Below are 22,128 nucleotides of genomic sequence, written 5' to 3'. Positions count from 1 at the left end.
CCGTGAAATAAGTCAGACAGAGAAAGACAGACACCATATGATTCCACTTATATGTAGAATTAAAAAAAAAAACCAACAAGTTCATAGATGCAGAGAACAGATTGATGATTGCTGGAGGCAGAGGGTAGGGGGTGGGCCGAATGGGTGAAGAGGGTCAAAATGTACAAACTTCTAGTTACAGAATGAGTAAGGCACAGGGATATAATGTACAGCCTGATGGCTATAGTTAATAATACTGTATTGCATATTTGAAAGTTGCTAAGTGAGCTGATCTTAAAAGTTCTCATCATTTTGTAACTATGTACGGTGAGGGATGGTAACTAGACTTATTGCGGTGATTATTTTGCAATGTATACAGATATCCAATCATTACGCTATACACCTGAAATTAATGTAAGTCATATGTCAGTTATACCTCATTTTATTTATTTTTTTAATGTTTAAAATATTTTTAATTTAAATTCAATTAATTAACATATAGTGTATTATTAGTCTCAGAGGTAGAGTTCAGTGATTCATCAGTTGTGTAACACCCGGTGCTCATTACATCACATGCCCTCCTTAATGTCCATCACCCAGTGACTCCATTCCACCACCCCCTGCCCCTCCAGCAACCCTCAGTTTGTTTCCCATGGTTAAGTCTCTTATGGTTTGTCTCCCTCTCTGTTTACATCTTGTTTTATTTTTCCCTCCCTTCCTCTATGATCCTGTTTTGTTTCTTATATTCCCCATATGAGTGAGATCATGTGATGATTGTCTTTCTTTGATTGACTTATTTTGCTTAGCATAATACCCTCTAGTTCCATCCACGTCACTGAAAATGGCAAGATTTCATTTTTGACAGCTAATATTCCATTGTATATGTATATATATATATCACATCTTCTTTATCCATTCATCTATTGATAGACATCTGAGGTCTTTCCATAGTTTGGCTATTGTGGACATTGCTGCTATAAACATTGGGGTGCAGGTCCCCCTTCAGATCACTACATCTGTATCTTTGGGGTATATACCTAGTAGTGCAATTCCTGGGTCATAGGGTAGCTCTATTTTTAATTTCTTGAGGAACCTCCATAATGTTCTCCAGAGTGGCTGCACCAGTTTGCATTCCCACCAACAGTGTAAGAGGGTTCCCCTCTCTCTACATCCTTGCCAACATCTGTCGTTTCCTGACTTGTTAATTGTAGCCGTTCTGACTGGTGTGAGGTGGTGTCTCATTGTAGTTTTGATTTGTATTTCCCTGATGCTGAGTGGTGTTGAGCATTTTTTCATGTGTCTTTTGGCCATTTGCATATAGTTATACCTCATTGTAAAAAGAAAACAAATATTTATCAGACACCTACCCTGCACCAGGCTTTTGTGTTTGATACTAGGATATAAACATGATTTAAAAAAAAAAAGTACACCCAGCCCCTACTCCTGCGACACTTGCTCTTGCTCTTGATCTGGTGAGACATAAAGCAAGAAAACAGTTACCAAATAGGGTGAAAGTGCCATTATGCAGGTGAAATGGATGCTGTAGGACACAATTCCTCAGGGAAGAATTGCATAGGATATTCTTAAGAGTTAAACACAGGACTTGGTGATTTATTGGACATTGCAGTGAGGCAAGAAAAAGGACAAGCATAACTACCCACATTCTAACGTGGGCACCTGGGAGGATGAGATGCGTTCGCTGAGACTGAAATGTGCTTACCTATTGGGTGTGGCGGCGGGAGGAGGTGGTGAGATTTGTTCTGAAGCAACCTCATTTTAGGAACTTGGGAGCTGTTGCATACACAGGCATAGTGGACAGTTGAATATTCAGTGGAAAGCACCAAGGAGTCCATCTTAGAGAAAGGATTTGGGAACAATCGGCATAGAGATGGTCACTTGAAGCCTTAGAATTGGACAAGACGGCTGAAGTGAGGTGTTTAAGAAGCCTTGGGCAGGAGTTTTTAAGAAAAATTGTAATTAACCAATGAATGGACAGCCCACAAAAGGGAAGAAGGAAGCATCACGGTGTAGGAGAAAATTTGTGATAGTGGGACATAATAGATTCTGAAGGAAATAATGTTTCAAGGAGGAAATGGACAAAAGCGGCAAATGCTAATGACGAATCAAGTGTGAGGAGGACAGCGAGGGCCATCGGATTGAGCCACAATGGTGACTGCAGGGAAGTATAGCACTGAAGCCAGATTGCAGGAAGTTAAGGAGAGAATGTGTTTGAGGAATTGAAGACCACAGTTAGATGACTCTAAACATTTTTTTACTGTGAAGAGAATGATAATGATAGCTAGCAGGAAACTTCAAGTTGGAAGGTAAGAGATAGTGTTTGGTTTATTTATTTATTTATTTATTTATTTATATGTTTTAATGAGAGGCATCTGAATTAGTTTAAAAACTCTTGGAAAGTGAGGCAGCTGGCTGGCTTAGTAGAGCATGCGATTCTTGATCTCAGGATCATGAATTTGAGCCCACGTTGGGAATAGAATTGATTTTAAAAAATAAAGAGAGATTACTTAAAAAAAAAAAAGCTAATGGAAAGAGATCCAAAGCAATACTAAAAATAAAAAAACAAAATAGAAATGTGTTGTACAGTATATGGAAGACTTATTAAGCAGATATGATCATTAGCATTGAAAAACAGACAAATCAGCCAGAGGAACCATGTGTATGTGGAAAGGGTTCTTGGGTAGATAGGCCACCACAAATCAATGAGGAAAGGACAGACTAACCAATAAGGGAAGTCGGGACAGTTTCCAGGTGGAAACAAGTAAAATTGGGTTCTTACCACACCTCAAGCACTAAAATTATTCAAGATGGATTAGGTAGCTAAAGGTGACTGCGAGATTTTATAACTAGTACAAGAATATTAGCAGTATATATTTTGAAGACATCAGGGTAGAAAAGAACTTCTTAAATAAAAACGTAATTTGCAGAAATCTTAAAAAATTACCTGGCTGTGTCTGTATGATTAAAGAGAACAAAACCTTAGCAACTTTTTAAACAGATTATAGACTTACATTCAAGACATCAAAACCCTCTACAGATTAATAAATGATAGTGAAGTAGAAATATAAAAAGGCAATCATCAAAGAAGAAATCTAAATGGCTAATGAATTCTACAATTCACAATCTCACAGTAATTAAGGAAATGCAAATCAAAACCATGGTCTACCACTTATCATCTATCAGACTGTCAAAAATTAAAGGCTGATGACTCCTAATTCCATGTGTGGGTATTAAGAAACATACAAGAGCTATTCATTGCTACAAAGTTTAGAAAAGCAAAATATTGGAAATAATCCTAACATTCGCTAGTTGGGGGAATAAATACCAAGTCGATTATTCGTGAAACGGAGTACTAAAAGAATGAATGAAATCCAACCATATACATATATATGTACACATGCGCTTTCCATGCCATTTACCCCCAACTGCAGCGTGAGATGTAAGTGGAAGACATAGAGGGCACACACCCATAGAGGAGGCCATGGGGAAGATCCTCCCAGGGTTGAACATCAAACTTGAGGACGTTCTGTGCTTCCTCCAGCTCCCCTGGTGTAGAGAACATAGATGTGCCAGGGAGTTAGTTCAAGGAATTCTGGGAAAACCAGATATATGTACATTCAGTATCTTATCTTGGTTTCCTGGTTGGGTCATGTGTGTGTGTGTGTGTGTGTGTGTGTGTATTTGGGTGACTTACATAATCTATATTTTTCCTCTCCCTCTGACTCCCTCTCTCAGCTCCTGAGTCAATCAAATATACAACAGAGTGACTATTCTACAGCCCTAAAGCAATGCAACAGGGAAAAGAACAGAACTTCTTCCATCATCCCTGGTACGTTATACTGAATCATGGAAAAAAAAACCAAAACCCCTGTTTTTTATAATAGAAGCCTTGGAGGCAATACGACAATATTTTTACATCTTGGAATGAATCGATTCACTCTGTATTTTTCTAACTATGCCTGATAATGTACCTGTTAAAAAGGACTCTTAAATCCTGAAGTCCATCTTAAAAATGCAAAACACATAGAAAAACTAGCTTACAGATCAAAGACACTCAACTTAAGACATGTAGCTATGCTTTGCAATGTGGGGGTGGGGGGAAGGGGTATAGAGCTGTGAGCGTGGTGGTTCGTGACGAATGTTCTGTGTTCCAGTGGAAAGATCAAGGGTTGGCATTTCATCTCTGAGTGGGGAAGGCACAGACTACATCAATGCCTCCTATATCATGGTAAGTCAGAGAAACCACTGGAAATCCGCCTGCCAGCTTGTGCTGCCAAAACCTACCAGCATGGGCTTCCTGAAGCAGCGGCTGCAGACATAGGTTAGCACCTCTGGTGGGTAGAAGTCAAATCTAATGACCGCAGACCACCTCCCATAGGGGCAAATAGAATAACAGCATTCCTTGATGTTTTATGTGTGCTGGGACTAGAGAACCCTCAAGCAAGACAAATCAGTAATGCAGGAACCAAACTCACCACTGAGGACTGATGAGAAGATACAAAGCATACCCTCAGCCATCTAAGAGGCTCCCCATTTGGAGGCTCCCCATTTCATTTACCCTGAACAGACCCAGGACACAGAGGCTTCAGGAAAGCCCGTCTCCCTGACTTTACCAACCCAGGTTTGCAGTGTTCACCCAGCTGACTGGGCTCATTTGCATACCTGGATTTCTAAAGACACAATCCTTTCCTTCTGTGTTTAGATTTTCTGTGAGAAGGAGGGGCAGGTTAGTTGGCTGTTTTGTGCCCCTCGTTTCCATTTCAGGTCTATCAATCATAGAGCTTGGCTTCAGATGAAAAGGTTGTAATTCCCATGCCAAAATCACTGTTTCATCTTTCCAGCAAAGAAAATATTTAGGACTGTCCCTGCAGGAGACAGGGAGATGTGTGGTGGGGGCATCTAAATACATGCCGAGCCGAATGAGCCCACGGGGAAGAGGAGCAGGATCTGAGACCCAGAGCACAAGAAGATAAATGAGCCAGGATTTTAGTGAGCAGCCACATGGAAATCATGACCGATCCAATGGCCCCAGTTCCAGGTTTCTGCAACAAAATCTGCAAAGTGCCTCCTGATTCCTCTCCGATGGAGGAAGCCAGGGTGTCTGGACACCAAGGGTGTTCTGTTGTCAATAGGTGTGAAATTAGGCACTTTGCACTGGGACTTGTGGAAAATGAGAAATAAAAACTCCCCTCTGGATTTCCATTCTATCTAGTGTAGGAGACGTGGTCCATGTGCCATTTTGGTAAGTCTGCTCCTAGACATGATAGCTAGGTAGACTTGGGCACAACACGTAACTTCTTAAGCCTCAGTTTCATCATCTGTAAAAGGAGGATCAGAGTTCCTGTCACATAGCACTTCTGTGAGGCATAAGGGATGTAGGGGGAAGAAAACGCTAGTCCTCTGCCTGGTGTATAGAGAGTGCCTTGTAAACTTCAGCTATAATAATCACGTTGTTATTTACAGATGCAATCTAAAAATTAAAAGACTACCTTGACTTAAGGTCCATTAGCTTAAACATGTATTTGAAACATTAAAAGTCATATGCCAGGGCTCTTTCTATCTTCTCTTTGGTTTCATAGGGTTACTATCAGAGCAATGAATTCATCATCACCCAGCATCCTCTCCTCCATACCATCAAGGATTTCTGGAGGATGATATGGGACCATAATGCCCAGCTGGTAGTTATGCTTCCTGATGGTCAAAACATGGTGAGCCCCCGCTCCCCGGTCACTTTTGGTACTTGCCTTACAGGAGACAGCACGTCACAACAGCCAGAAGTCCAGGCATACCGACAAATAAAGTAATTTTTTTTCAACGAATAAACTAATGTCACTGCAGTTGCACCTTGTCTACTATCGGGCCTTGTTTGGTTATGTCACCTCTCAGGTCTGACATTGTTGAATGACAGTTTTAAATAAAAGGAAGTTAAAATGGACTTAAATTTACGTATTCTGTGACACTGCTTAAGAAAAATAGAATTGCAACCATGAAGTCAGTCCCTATGCTTCTATTCACATTTTTAAAAAAATAAAACTCTTTAGGATATTTGGAGAGTCCCTCAGTTTAAGGAGATCTATAGAAGTAAAAAAAGAAAAAGGCCTATTTTGTTTAGGCTTTGCACATATACTTAACTTGGAGATTTATTTCCTAGCTATAAAGTTAGACTGACCATTCCAGATGACACTGGAAATCGCTGAGCTCTTAAAATCACTTGAATCTTCTCTACTCAGATATCATTTACAAAAGTAACAACTTACCATTGTTACTGACGAGCTAAGAGCAAAACAACAAAGCAATAGTTTGGTTTCTTAAGTGTAATATTTTATTCTGCACATCAGACTTGTGTAAGTCTGAATATTTTAAGAATAAGTTTTGAGATCCAAAGAAAAATTTGGGTTGAATTTTCTATGTCAACCGGTTAACTTTATTTCAGAGTCTGATTTATTAAACATTTGGTGAAAATCATACTTCTTTGGTATTTAATCCTCCAGGCAGAAGATGAGTTTGTTTACTGGCCCAATAAAGATGAGCCTATAAACTGTGAGAGTTTTAAGGTCACTCTTATGGCTGAAGAACACAAATGTCTGTCTAATGAAGAAAAGCTTATAATTCAAGATTTTATCTTAGAAGCTACACAGGTATGGACATAACTGAAATGACAAACTTTTCATCAGAAACACGTATGATAAATATATACTGATTTAAGGATCTTCCCTAGAAATAAAAAAAAAAGGAACCTAATTTCTTATAAATTAAGACCAATCACCCAAATAATCAGTTCTACCTTACTTGTCACTTTCATTTTCAAGATCCTATAGAATCATTAAACATTAATTGCCACTAAACTGTACCATTCACACACAGGAAATCAGCGATTTCTCTTTTACTCCAGAGTAGTTCTGACAGAACTTAAACTGAGAATAAACTCAGTTAAAAAATTTTTTTTCATTAATCCTAATTCTTATGTTTTAAGGGAAATTTTTACCTTGAATTCTTTTAAGTAAAATGGGAAAAATATTATCTACCAAAATGAGCTTACCACTCTCTCCAGAGACAATGTATTATAAGTGAAGAAGTGCTTTGAAAATGTGCAGTACAACGAACTAGGATTGTTTTGCTAACTCTTGCTTATCTGTAAGGCAGCAATCTGAATTCCTTGTCAAGAATTATTTCTAGTATTAGAGCACAGTACATAATTTATTAGACAGCTACAGTAAAATGCTAACAGATATTAATAATAGGGAGTAAGGCACGTGACATGCAGAGTACACCCCCAATCAGAGAAAGGTTACATCATGTTTTAGATGATTGAAATGTGGCCCTTTACTATACTCTAATTCTGAAAGAAGTACACCATATAAAATTTTGGTTCTGCTGCTGATTTTTAAATGTAGTATTTGACTGAGTACACTTTAGGAAGCTGGGGGTTGGAGGTTTAAGGGATATAAAGTCACACAGCCTGGTTGGTCACTTAACGCAAGAATTAGAAGTAGACCAGATGTCCATCCCCCTTGCCAGCATTTCCCCACCCTGTCACGTAATTCCACTCTCCCCTCAATGCTGGATTTGAAGAAGTCTATGTGAATTTTGAAACAAATGTTAACACTGAAGATGTCTTTTTTGAATTAAATAGTGGCACAAAGACATCTTTGTTTCAGAGTTTGATTGCCATAATGAACCCACAAATAAAAAAGAGATTACATCTACACATGGGAAATGAGGCGTCACAGCAGCTTCTTCCCTCCGAGACGGAGGACGGACGGCAACCGCTGCTGTTGACTCGTGCGCGTGATTGGGTTTTATTACCTTCCTATAATTCCTGATTTCCCCAGTTATTCCACTGGTAATAAACTATCACTCACCAATATGACCCTTCTAAAAATATTAATTTTTCTCTCTTCTTACAGGATGATTATGTACTTGAAGTGAGGCATTTTCAGTGCCCCAAATGGCCAAATCCAGATAGCCCCATTAGTAAGACTTTTGAACTTATAAGTATTATCAAAGAGGAAGCTGCCAACAGGGACGGGCCTGTGATTGTTCACGACGAGTAAGTTCCTCTCTTTAACCTGTTCCGTGCCTGAGCACTCTCCAGGTGGTCAGATTTTTCTGTTTTCTTTGTAATAACCTAATGCTTTAGACCAATGGTGGTGACTCAGCAAAGGGAGATTATCAGCTTTTTATAAAGAAGGTTAATACAGAATTAGCTTTTTTTTTTTTTTCACTTCTCTTAGAGCTCCTGTTGAAGGCAGAAGATGGGTACCGAACACGTTGTGTGATGAGTCAGTGTTGTGGCACTTGAATTTTCACAAGTGCTAACCAGAGAGACATTTCTAAGCTATTGACGCACTGGACAGGATTAAAACTGATCTAGTTTTTATTTACCAGGAACAGGAATCTATCCAATAGATCTTTCTAGGCTCCTGTTACGAACAAATTAAAAAAGCATATGCTAAAATTATGTTATGTATATGCTAGATAGTAGATGTAACTTGTCAGATCATTGTGATTTATTGCCAGCCCCTTCCAGAGTATAAAAATAACAAATGTATAAACAAACATTGAACTTCTATAAAGTATCCCATTACTAATATCATGAACACTTGCTATTGTTTCAAATTAAACCATAGTTCTCTACATGATAAAGAGAGACATTTCATTAAAAATTTTCGTGTTCCCACTACAAAGTTGTGAAGGTCTTGTGCCAAATGTGAATGTTTGATGCATCCGAATGGAGTCTTTGTCCTTTCCCTTTGCTTACAGGCATGGAGGAGTGACGGCAGGAACTTTCTGTGCTCTGACCACCCTTATGCACCAACTAGAAAAAGAAAATTCCATGGATGTTTACCAGGTAGCCAAGATGATCAATTTGATGAGGCCAGGAGTCTTTGCTGACATTGTAAGTAAAAGAACAGTGAACCAAACTTTCACTGTTAGAGTGCTGCTTACTTCTTAGAGGTTGCCAAAATCATTTTATCATGTATCCAAAAAAAATCACATTGACTCATAACATATTACCATGTAGTATTGAGCTGAATTACAAGTTAATCAGTTCACAATCCATGGAACTGGAATAATAAACAACAAACATTTAAAGTTTATCTTCCAGAAAATTGATGGATAAAATTTTTTAAATTTCACATGTGTCTTTTTGCAAGACTTACCATAATTCTGAAAAATACCCTCAGTAGAAGCACCAACTAATCCGACTTACCCCACAAAATAGTTCTCTTGGGGCGGGGTTCAAGTTCTGCATAGCCTGAGAACAGTCAGAAGACAGATCTCGAAGACTTAAACATTAGAACTGTTCACTTTTTTCTGAAGCCAAATTCAATTTTGGTACTTAACAAATGGGTAATTTCTGGGTACTTCTATTTTTTCATTTTTAAATTTTTACTGAATCTTTTTTTTTTATGTTCAATTGGCTAACTGGGTACTTTTAAAAAGAGAAACTTGTGCAATCAAGAAAGAGACACAGCACATTTGGAGAGATAGTTTGGAGAGATCTCAACTCTGAAAATAATCTGGAAGTTTTTAGTATCGTAGAAACGAGGGCTGGAAAGACAACAGGGAACTTAGTGCAAATGCCCCAGTGGGAGAACCTTAGGTGGGTATAGCAGTCACGGACTCGCCTCCAGCTCCCTGGTCTGTGGATGTGCAAGGGCCCATCTTTAAGGCTTCATTCAGTCCAGACCAGTTGGCCAAAAAGCAAGGTCATAAACTGTGGTCACACATGTGCTTCAGAGGAGCACTTACTAAAAGTCATTCAGGCCAGCTGAGTTGTCTCAAGCTGCTCCTTTGGGAAATTGTTTTCCAGAGACAGAACTTTCACCTGGTCCATGAATGCATTGAATGATGCACTGATTTACATGTGGGCCTAGTGATTTTCCACTATGATGTTAGTCACTGGCTCACATTCTCTGAAACGGCCTTTGGCCCACCACCCTCCCCCACCACCCAAATTGGCACCTGTAAGAAAACTCTTTATTCCTTCTTCATAGTAGGGCCCATGCTCACCCTTGCTCAAAGCAGGGCATAGGACCAGTCAGGCTGGTAGAGTGTGCAGAATACTTGGTAAAAAGTGGATCTGGTAAAAGAAAAAAGAGATTCTGCATGAGCCCCTGAGCTGACAGTGCAGTCCTTTCTGGGACCTCTCCATAACCAGAGAAACCCAATGGATTTCCTCACAGCTGGAGAAAGGAGAATGAGTAAGTTATTTATGAGTGGCTTACAGGTGCCTCGTACCAAAGGATTACACGCAGTGCCAGCATGACTGAAAATGTTCCTTCTTTTTACAAATGTCCATCTTCACTGAGCTTCTTGTTTATAACCTCGCATTCTCTGTCCTCCAGGAGCAGTATCAGTTTCTCTACAAAGCGGTCCTCAGTCTTGTGAGCACGAGGCAGGAAGAGAATCCATCCACCTCTCTGGACAGTAATGGCGCAGCATTGCCCGATGGAAATATAGCCGAGAGCTTAGAGTCTTTAGTTTAGCACAGAGAGGGGTGAGGGGAATCCATACCTGAGCATTGCTTTCCTCTTCCTAAAACTAGGCAGGAAAATCACCTCAGTCCTCTGTTATCTGTTTACTTTCCATCACCTGACAGTAACTCCATGACATAGGATTCTGCTGCCAAATTTACACCATTAACAACGTGTGCCTTTCTGCAACACTTCTTGTAATTCACTTATTGTGTTTAAACTAAAATGGTCGAGTTTTACAGTATTTCTAAGAATGGAATCGTGGGGTTTTTTTCATATTGATTTTAACAGAAAATTTCAATTTATAGATATTAGGAATTCCCAACTACAGAAAACATGTTTGTTTTTAGTGTCAAATTTTAGCTGTATTTGTAGCCATCATTGGGTTTGCTAGAAATATAACTTTTAATATAGTAGATTGTAAATAAAACACTCCGTTTCCTCTGATATTCCATGTTTTACAACTGCAGTATTCACCTAAAGTAGAAATAATCTGATACTTACTGTAAATACTGCTCTAGTGTCTCCATGGACCAAATTTATATTTATAATTGTAGATTTTTATATTTTACTACTGAGTCAGTTTTCTAGTTCTGTGTAATTGTTTAGTATAATGATGTAATTCATTTATCTGGTCTTACTCCTACAAGTCTCCTGATATCCTTTCATGTTATCTCAGTAATTAACTCTGTTTTAGCATGTAACTCTAACTTTTCTGGAAAATAGAAATACATTTGTTTTGAAAGAAGATGTTTTTATGAGAATAACACCTTACCCAACATTGTTTAAATGGTTTTTATCCAAGGCATTGCAAAAATAAATATAAATATTGCTATCGATTTGCATTTGTTTGGGGAGTGTTGTGCTGGGGCATGTGTAGCAGAAAATTGTAGACACGGGTCCCCCTGGGATGGTGGAAGTGAGAAAAGGTGGATGGATGGAGCAGCAGAGAGAGCTGGGATTCCCAGTCTGTGCACCGAGGCACACGGGGAACTCAGTGACACTGCATAGCTACTATTATTAACTTACTCGGACCTAACTACTTACCACGTACCAAGAAACGTCAGGAAACTTGGGTGTAGAACCAAGCTGGGACTTAGAATTAGGCAGATTTGCTCGTCAGGGACAAGCTAAGCTGGTTTGCAAGCCGGGTGAATTGACAGACAAAGACCAGGAGCTCTTAAATCCCAGAGTAGAAAAAAGGTAAGACGCCTGCCCCACGTGCAGGCAAATCGTCAGGATCCAAGAGCTGTGTGGAGCTGACGTGTAGGAAAACAGTCAGCCTTCGTGACAAGCCGACTTGGAGACTGGAGGCAGTCCCCTGCCTCAGCTGGGTGTGTTGTACAGCACTGCCTGGTGAAGAGGACACTCATCCCCAAGAATGTCCAGAGCAAGAGGCCAGGAGAAGTTTTCGTTTAAACTTGTGGCTCTCAGAGTATGGTTCCCAGACCAGCAATAGCAGCAAAACCTGGGAACTTGTGTGCACTGCAAATCCTAGATTCCCATCCCAGACCTACCAAATCAGCAGCTCCGAGGTTGAAGGTCAGCAATCTAATGCATGCTAAAGTTTGAGGACCACTGCTCTGTAGCCACCATTCAGGGAGCCGCCAGTGTTCTTAAGCACCATCAGGAAATGGTCACCAAATCCTTCAAACAGAACCAAAATTAATTAGCTTTCCTTTAAAAGCAATAGTCATGAAGAGAGGTGAATAGGAGAAAGCTCAACAGCAGAGTGTCACAAATTACACAATGTTGGTAAGCACGGCTTTACCAGGCACAAGAAAAATAAACGGGCGGCTTTCTCACCCTGCCTGGGAGGAAAGCCACGAAGTTAATTTTGATTTCTTGGTTGCTTTTCTAACCTTATCTCCTAGTCCTCTTGTTTTATATTCTTTCCCTCATTACACACAATGTTTAATCATAAGCTGATCTGAACCAGGACTACATGTCACCTTAATTATTTTGTCTGTTTTTCCCTGGGCCTTTGTCCTAAGAACAAACACCCTCTGGGGGGATATGGAAATTTTTATTGCCTTCATGATTATTTATCAATGAGGTGCCTTGCAGAATCTCTTCCAAAGGAAAGTGATTATGTAAGTAACTTGTATGATAAGTCAACATTTTATAGACAAATTCTAGGAAATATACCAGAACTGTAAGGTCCATCATAGTTTCAGTGTGATACCCCCTGAGAATTTATGGCAGCTCCTTCCTCACATATAACGGATACAGATATTTCATACATATATATTCTACTCATTATTCCAGCACAGTATTCTTAATTGTCTTATTTCTGATCTAAAACTTCCTAATCTGTTAACATACAAAATGCCTTAGACCATTTCTCTAATATTCAGAACTTGGAAAATAAGATCTCTTTATAAGTAGATCTATTTTTAAATATTTTATTAGAATTGAATTCCACTTGCAAATAGCACATAAACTCAGAAGTACTAACCATGTATTGGATTAAAGTGAACTTTTTAGGGAAAATTGGAAAATCTACATCTTTGTTAAAACACATTTTTATTATTATTATAAACCATGATTGAATATCACCCACTAACTTGCAAAATGCTCTGGTGAATTAGAGCTCTCCTCTTCATTAGTACAGTACTAGAGCGCCAGAGTAGGTGGCGTTAAATGGTAAGACATATAAATGACACATATTACACCAGTTTGAAGGAATTAGACATCCTTGGCATTAAATTAGAGTTAGTAAGGTTTTCTTTACAGTAATCATTTTTAAAATGAAAAACAAGATATGAAAGTGGGAGTAAGAAAGGCTGTGGGTGTGAATTGGAAACTTCTCATCGCATACACGACAATAAGTTCTGCTCAGTCCATCCGTGGTGACACATTCTAAGCAGGCCACAAGAGACACAGACTGACCTTTGAAAAACTTTTCAAATATGCTAATTTGCAATACTTTCCTCTGCAACTCTGGCTGTGCCATTCAGCATGTCTCTCAGATTCGTATGATCTTGCTTCAGCCCTACAGGAGTCGCCTCAGTTCTGAACTGTGAACAGATGCAAGACATTTCTCCCTTGCTGCTCACTTGTTTAATGAAGCCATGTGCCCGAAACTATAGCATTAAGGTTCCTAATAACGAATATTAGATTAGAAAAGTCTTTCATGGCACATTTACTTCAAATAAGTGTTTTAATGGACTCAGGAAGTTAAACCTGCCTTTCTTGGACTTGTTAGAGAGTAAATGAGAAACCTTCCACCTTTTGTCATGATAGTATGTCCAGTTATAAGCTCACAGGGATATATAAAAAAATTCAAAGAACCAGTTAGAGAAAACATGAAATGGTTAGAAAACAATTAAGGCCAATGAGGACAGATGGATAACTGGGGTCATTACTGTGTATTTGCAGAGCCACCCACATGCCACTCTCCTAGGGTGCCTTCCTGTGGGCGATGGTCTTTTCCAAAAAGAGCTCAACAGTATCTTCCATCCCACATGTGACTTTTTGAAACTCATCCCATTGAGCTGTGGGGTCTGTGGTCCCTCTGCTTGAATCTGGGTGGACTTTGTGATTATGGGGAAAGTGACACTATGCGACTTCTGAGGCTAAGTCATAAAAGGCAACGCAGTTCTGCCTAGTTCCTTTGGGACCTTCGCTCTTAGAACAGTGCCACCATGCTGTGACAAAACCCACATATGGAAAGACCCACGTGGAAAGAAACCAAGGTCCTGGTCCTCTGCTCCAGCTGAGCTTCTGGCTGACAGCGAGAACCACCTTGCCAGCTGTGGGAACTAGCTGTCTTGCAACGGATCCCCCAACTCCGGTCAACACACCCCAAGTGAGACTGTGTGGAACAGAGATAGCTATTCCCCCTGTTCCCCCTAAGTCATGCCCAAGCCACAAATTGATGAACAAAATGAATGACTGTTTTAAGCCACTACATTTTGGGGTAGTTTGTTACACAGTGATAGTAGTTAGAACACTTCTTACGCTTCAAAGCCAGAAAAGCTGTAAACTATAGTCCCCTGACTCCTTTGCAGCTAGGGTTGTGCGTATGAATTACATTCCACCAAATACAGGGAGCCATAAAGTCTGGAAACATAGACAATGTTGTTTTACCATGCACTGTAATGTAATTTTAACCCATTTATTATATATTTGCCTATACTTCTTGACTTTCTTTCTGGCCACTCTGAAAATACCATCACACAAGATTTAGAAGACAGAAATAAGGCAGAGGCCATCTTTCTGCCCTCTTTGACCCTGCTGGTAAAAGGAAGCAAGGTTGTAGAGACAGATGTGGCTCTTTGCAGCCAAATTCCAGTGTATTGAGTTGAGAACCAGTAGCAGCCATGGCAGGAAGACCAAGTACCTTTTCTTTTAGAGACAGAAAGAGTGTGAGTGAGGGTGGGGAGGAGTAGGTAGGGGCAGAGGGAGAGGGAGAGAATCCCAGGCAGACTCCGTGATGAGCGTGAGCCTGACGCGGGGCTTGATCTCACAACCCTGAGATCATGACCTGAGCCGAAATCAAGAGTCGCATGCTCAACTGACTGAGTCACCCAGGTGCCCCTTGACCAAGTACTTCTGATTCAAGCTTCCCAATACATGGGCACTAGCTATGAGTGTAATATATTGCCCCTACTGACTTGTACGCCTTTCTCTTTAAAATGACTAGGGTAGTTTCTGTTTCCTCTTCGAGAACTGATTCAGTAGCCTGGAGAAGTGTCTATATGACGTTCTCATTTTTTTTTTAGGTAACTTATTTCTTCAACTACTGCAGTAGCCTCTGGATAGCTCACCTTCTCACCCTGCCCTGAATCCCTCTCAACGCTGGAGGCAAAGCAATCTTTTAGAAGCACAAATCTGATTTTAACAGCCTCCTGGATTATTAAGTGACATAATCTCAATCTACTGTGACACCATGATTTCGATAGTTGGGGGTGATTTCAAACATCACAAAATGATGCTCTTAACCCATCCTTATGCTTTGGGGAAATTTCAACAAGCACTCCAAGAGGCAACAAATGAAAGAGAAAAATATGCCTCTTCAGCATTACTGCTAATGCTAAAAAATTTAACTGCTTTATATACAAGCAGAGCCTGTAACAACCTTCCCTTCTCTACACTTCCACCTCTACCATACCTTACCACCAGGCTTGTAAATATGTCAGTACTATATACATACGTATATACATTTATTGTATATATACACTACTATACGCCAGGCCTCATGATAAATGCTAAAAATACACTGGAATCTTAGTTTGAGTTGCCACAGAAGCAGACTCTGAGGCAATGTTTTAAGTACAAGTAGTTTATTTGGTAAGTGATCCCAGAAAATACTTGTAATTAGGAAAATGAGTCAAAGAAAGACCAGAGAAAGTACCATATTTGTCTTTTGAAAGACTAATGTGTCTGCTGTGAGGAGAATGGAAAGAAATTCTGGATGAGGCTAGCTATGCATGGGTAGAAAGACAAGGAAGGAGTCCGAGGGTGGATGAGGATAGATTCAGTGGAGAAAAGGAAGAAGTCCTGATTTGCTGGATATGGGAGTAAGAGAAAGGAAAGCATCAAGGATTACATCCAGAGCAGGGAGATTAGTGGTTGCCATTTCTTGAGATAGGTAATCAGGTGGAAGAACTACTTTGGGGGGAAATTACTAGAGTGGCCCCACTGAGAAACACTAGTTTATACTATAAACTCTCAAATCAACACTGAGTTTAAGAAGTCGGGGAGATATCCCAACAGAGATATTAGTAGATATTTGTATACATACTCAGAACCTCAGATGAGAAAGTTGGGGATTCCTTAGAGATACAGGTGATATTCAGAGCCACAGGGTGGGATGCGCACACCCAGAGGGAACATAGAGAAAGAAAACAGAGGCTGAGAAAGAACTCTGAAGAATGTCATCCTTTAACATAAGGACAGATGAGTAGGATGCTGAAAAGGACCACTATCTGCATTAAGCATCGTACTTGTTGAACCATTTGCATAATGGTTGCATAATTCAGCCAATATTAAATTTCAAATCTCATAGGCCAGAAACTAAATAGAATCACTCTGTGCCCATCAAAATTTTTAAGTTTTTTTTAAAACATTATTACAGTATTTTAATAATCCATGCCTCTCATCTTTTCTCCTAGTCTTCTCTGTTTTACAGTCTATTTCAGTTTCTTTCCTCTATCAATTCCCATTGAATTTCTACCTCTTTTTAAGTATTTCCCTCAACTTAAGAAGAAAGAAAAAACTCCTTTTATCAACAGTTTGCTAATGAGACAAGCATGGTTTTTCTGTATTGGAGTTATGGTGCTCTGATCAAGTATGGGGGCTTGCTTTACCCTGGGGCCAACTTCACCAAGAACCTAGCTTAGAAGAAATGAACTTCAAAATGAATTGAGGCCAAGTGCTGGGCTGCTGCTTTAGTTTTGCCTGGCAAAAGCCCAGAATCATCTTCAATCAAAGAGGGGAGCACTATCAATGAAGTTTCATCAGACTTTGAGGCTGGCAGTGGAATTCTGAGGATTTATGCAGTGATGTAGTATATTTATCAATCAGCAGAACACTGGAAGACACCAGAAACCTTCTATTTTACTAAACCAATAACTTAGAGAGTCTGAACCTGTTAACCTTGAAAGTCAGGACTCAACACTATGTTTCATAATTCTTGCTAATTAATAAAAATTAAAAGTGTTAGGACTAAAACAAAATTGGAAGAAGGAAGTTAGTAGATTAGCTGTCGGTGACTAACAAGTATTGCTCTACAACAGGAAGCTTTTCTCACTGGATTCTTTCCAGTGGAATTCAAGTCTGGTAAATGTAGTTTCACTGCAGACAATCAACAAATGTAATCTATACAGCATATAAGGATAATACTGGCTACTTGCATGGCTGTGCAAATTGTGCACTGATCTAAGGGGGAGCTAATCACATCATAGGCATCAAATATATGACATGTACTTAAATGATTAATACTTACGAGGGTAGTAAAATGTTTGTTCTGATAAATTACATGCTTGACAATAATTTTTTGACAGAATTGTCTTCAAGAAGCAGTGTCTTTCTCTAATTCTCAAAAAGGCACCGTATGGGCCAGTGGTGGTCCCAATAAGCCACCATAAAAGAGGTTTTATAAATCAAAGTGCTTCCCAAATTTTACGAAGTATTTTGAATGACTTCGAATGATCAATTTTCAATATTAAGTCCCGTCACCTTAGGCAAATCATTTAACTTTGTGAGACACATTTTCTCTTCTGTAAAATCAATGGCCTGCCCAGGTGACTATTCTGGTCCTTTCCACTCTACTGCTTTAAGATTCTCATTATGGAGCAGAAATATCTGTAGCTTGTTTGAGCAGCATGGATCTTTGAGGATTCTTCCAAAGGCATTCAAATGATTGAAAAAACATCTCTAAGCTAAAATCTCATTAACCTTAACATAAATGTCAGGCAAAATGTTATTGCAAAAGAGGGAAGAATACTAGCTTTGAACATCCACAAGGTGCCAGGCTTTCCCTTACGTTTGCTCATTCAGCTTTATCACCATCCTGCAAGTTACTGTTATCCTTATTTTATGGAGAAGGAAATAACTCATATATTGTAGAACCACCCAAACTGCTCTTCAGCAGAGAAGCTTCTAATATCTATTTTGTCTAGGACAAGGAAAACTGAACAACATAAATATGGGGTTTATATGAAAGAGGCCAAAAGAGATCTGGAAGATGGGAGCATTCAGTCTACTATAACGATAGGACCAGAGGTTAACAAATTTTGGCTCAAGGGCCAAGTCTGCCCATCACTTCTTTTTACAAATAAAGTTTTATGGAACCCAGTCATGTCCATTCATTTATGTACTGTCTATGGCTGATTTCATACTACAAAGGCAGAAATGGGCAATTATGGCCCCTTCGGCCTACAAAGCCTAAAATATGTAAAAGTTTGCTGACCTCTGAGGAGTTATATGCTTGTAATTATAACTTACCCATTCATCCCCAGATCTTACCACCACCACCTTCATTTCTGAGGTTTCTGCTGGAAAGCTCACTGAGAGCCAATGCAGTGTGTGATTACATCCATCTTTACTCAAGCTTACACACATTACTTTTCTAGCACTGCCACTAGCACTGACAATAGACTAGCTCTTCAATCATATCCCTTTCGTCATTCATTGGTGTTATGAAGCCCAAACAGTTAATTGAACTGAGCACTCAACACGTTTCTCTTGCCCACCTAAGGTGTTAGTTCCGTACCTAGTTCCCTACCTAGTTCCCATTCCACCTGGGCACTATTCTAGATTGGAAGTGGAATCAATGCAACACTCATATTTCCTAATTGACTATGCTGAACTCAGTGTTGTGATTTAAAAAAAAATACCATAACACAAATGTCTTTACTTATTAATACTGATCTCCATATATTATTTTTGCCATGTAGGACTGGGCCTTAATCAACTTTCATCCTTTTCAAATAGTATAGATGTTTTCTCAACTTCCATATACCCCACACATAATACCTGCTTATTTCAAGGGCAGAATTCATTCCATAAGCCAGGATACGTGTATAGTCCTAGAAAGTCAAACAAGGGTTTACTTTATATTTCAAAAGGAATATTTAGTTTATATTTTCCCCAAGGAGCAAAGAAAATGTTCTTATTTATAATTTAATCATTTTATAACAACTTGAGATATAATTCACATTGTATATAACTCGCACAAAGTATGCACATTCTATATAACTCACACGAAGTATAGTGATTTTTAGTATATTCAGAGTTGTGACACCATTATCTCAATCGACTCTACAACATTTCTATTACCCTAAAAAGAAACCCAAACTCATTAGCAGTCACTCCCACTTTCTCCCAAACCCCCAGCCCTAGCAGCTACTGATCTACTTTCCCTATATATAGATTTGACTATTTTGGACAATTTCATATAAATGAGATCATACCATAATGTGTACTTTTGTGTCTGGCTTCTTTCTCTTAGCACAATCTTTTCAAGGTTCATCCATGTTGTAGCATGTATCAGAGCTTCTTTTCTTTTTTGTTGCCAAATAATATTCCATCGTATGGCTATATCACATTTTGTTTATTCATTTATTAGTTGATGGACATTTGGCTTGTTTTGATATTTGCTACTGTGAATAATGCTGCCATAAACATTTGCTTACAAGTTTTTGTGTGGACATATGTTTTCATTTCTCTTGGGTATGTACCTAAGAGTGGAATTGCTGGCTTACATGGTAACTCTATGTTTGACCTTTTGAGGAACTTCCAAACTGTCTTCCCAAGTGGCTGCATAATTTTACATTTCCACCAGCAGTTCATGAGGGTTCCGATTTCTCCAAATCCCCACAAATACTTATTACCTTTTTCATGGTAACTATCTCGGTGAGTATGAAGTGGTATCTCATTGTAGGTTTGATTGGCATTTCCCTGGTAGCTAATGGTGTTGAGCATCTTTTCATGTGCTTATTGGGTTTGTACATCTTCTTTGGAGAACTGTCATTTCATATCCTTAGTCCATGTTTTAAATTGGGCTCTTTGTTCTCTTATTGAGCTATAGGAGTCCTTTATATATTCTAAATACAGGTTCCTCCCTTACCTGATATATGATTTGCAAAAATTTGCTGTCATTCTATGGCTCGTCTTTTTGCTTTCCTGATGGTATCATTGGAAGCACAAAAGTTTTTAATTCTGATGATGCCCAATTTATCTACTTTCTTTCCCTTTTGTTGTTTGTGCTTTTTGGTTTCAATTACTTAAGAAACCATTGCTTAACCCAAGGGCATGAAGCTTACATCTATGATTTCTTAAGCTTTCTAGTTTTTCTTTTATATTTAGGTCTTTGATCCATTTTGAGTTAATTTTTATATGTGCTGCGAGGAAGAGGTCCAACTTCATTCTTTTGCATATGGATATCCAGTTGTTCCAGTACCATTTGATGAAAAGACTATTTTCCCCTATTGAACTGTCTTAGCACCCTTTTCAAAAATCAATTGACCATAAATACGAGGATTATTTCTGGACTCACAATCTATTCCTATTTTATTCTTTTTCATGCTATTGTAAATTGAATTGGTTTTTTTCAGTATCATTTTTTGTTTCATTTATTGATATTGTATAGCAGTATAATCAATTTTGTATATTACTCTTGTGTCCTGCAACTTTGCTCAACTCACGTATTAGTTCTAATGTTTTCTTAAAGTATTCTTTTGGATTTTCTATGTATAAGATCATACCATCTGCAAACAGAGATGGTTTTACTTCTTCCTTCCAAATCCGGATGTGTTTTATTTCATTTTCTTGCCTAACTGCCCTGGCTAGACCCTCCAGTATAAGTTGAGTAGAAGTGCCAAGAGCATCATTTTCTTGTTTCTGGTTTCACGGCGAAATCTTTCAGTCTTTCATCGTTAAGTGTGATGCTAGCTATGGGTTTCTCACAGATGTTCTTTATCAGGTTGAAAAAGCTCCCTTGGATTCCTAGTTTGTTGAGTCTTTTTATTACGACAGGGTGTTAAATTTTGTTAAATGCTTTTTCTGTCCCTAATGAGGTGATCGGGTAGATTTTGATTTAATCTTACCTATTTCCTTTTCCAAACACTCAAGAGAAAACTACAAGAAATGTAATTTGCTAGATAAATCATAATTTTACCCAAAAAAGCCATAAAACAGAATTATTGCAAAGGTTTATAGATAGGTAATCTAAGAATATCTAACTTAATCAATTTGAAAAATATAAAAATATGGCTGTGTGAAAAATTTTTTTCTTACTAAAAAGATAAAAGTTTATCTGATCATAGGAAAATATATTCTTATAAGAAAAAAGTTGTACAATAAATTAACATATAGCACAATCATCATTTTTGCACACACATGAAAAAATACATGTAGAATTATTAAAGTTCTCTGGTAATTACTGGCATCTCCTGCTCCAAATGTCTGTGTATTCAAATAGAGATTTATATTTTAAAAACATCAGTGTATTGACTGACTCAAAAAATATCATGCTTTATATTTCCAAGTAGCACATTAGCAAGCAGGTTTGTTGCACAAATGCTCAGAGCTATGTTGCCTGGGAAGATAAAAACAAGATGTAACTCTCAGTTATGGTTTGACTGTGCTTTGTGTTGTATACACGATGCCTTCTGCTTTAATTCTCTCCAATATTGGTCCATAGATGTCCTTTGAAAAGGGCCCCATCAGGCCTTTAGCTTTAATTTCACCTAGAAGAAAATAAATTTGTAGTTACCATTTTAAAGGTATTATTAAGGTTAATTTCTAACTGTAGATTGAAAGCACAGCTGGACTTGGGGATAGTATCAGAATTTATACATTTAACTGCATTAACTATTGCCAAAATGATCAGAGAATAAGGTGTAGTAAGAAAGTAAAGTAAACCTAACTTGTCTGCTTTATTTTTTTTTTAAAAAAAAGCATAGCACCAACAGAATGAATTAAAACCAATCTGATTATTTGGGTACAGTCTTCTGTTAGGATGACTGAAACATCAAGTCTGAGTACTTTCCTTAAAGTCCATGATGACCTCACCCCTCATCACCTCTTCACTCTGGTTTCTCAATAACTAAGTAGGTCGTTAAATTTGATATTAGCTGATATGCTACTGTAGATACATTTTTTCAGTATTTCACATTTAGATGCTTGATGTTTGTCACTC

At 38.5% G+C, this 22,128-nt stretch overlaps 2 protein-coding genes across 3 annotated transcripts in view; one reads left to right on the top strand and one right to left on the bottom strand.

The window, feature by feature from the left end:
• PTPRZ1 (protein tyrosine phosphatase receptor type Z1) overlaps positions 1–11,317 on the top strand; it is a 168,848-nt gene extending 157,531 nt beyond the window's left edge. For both annotated transcript variants that reach the window (XM_087860861.1, XM_045792758.2), the window contains 7 exons: positions 3,733–3,826; positions 4,152–4,225; positions 5,577–5,705; positions 6,489–6,635; positions 7,905–8,047; positions 8,761–8,896; positions 10,350–11,317. In XM_087860861.1, the coding sequence (XP_087716987.1) occupies positions 3,733–3,826; positions 4,152–4,225; positions 5,577–5,705; positions 6,489–6,635; positions 7,905–8,047; positions 8,761–8,896; positions 10,350–10,490 (864 nt within the window). In that variant the 3' untranslated portion in view covers positions 10,491–11,317. The remainder of the gene's footprint in view (positions 1–3,732; positions 3,827–4,151; positions 4,226–5,576; positions 5,706–6,488; positions 6,636–7,904; positions 8,048–8,760; positions 8,897–10,349) is intronic.
• Positions 11,318–19,023: 7,706 nt separating this feature from the next.
• Positions 19,024–22,128, bottom strand: part of AASS (aminoadipate-semialdehyde synthase) — a 57,176-nt gene continuing 54,071 nt past the window's right edge. The window contains exon 24 of the mRNA XM_045792757.2: positions 19,024–21,676. Coding sequence (XP_045648713.2) covers positions 21,558–21,676 — 119 coding nt within the window. The 3' untranslated portion in view covers positions 19,024–21,557. The remainder of the gene's footprint in view (positions 21,677–22,128) is intronic.

This window comes from Ursus americanus, chromosome 3 (genome assembly GCF_024610735.1).
Source record: "Ursus americanus isolate L20-20 chromosome 3, mUrsAme1.1.p, whole genome shotgun sequence".
NCBI classification, from domain to species: Eukaryota; Metazoa; Chordata; class Mammalia; order Carnivora; family Ursidae; genus Ursus; species Ursus americanus.
The sequence above is the reverse complement of the archived record's forward strand: the minus strand, read 5'-3'. Positions and strand labels throughout refer to the sequence as shown.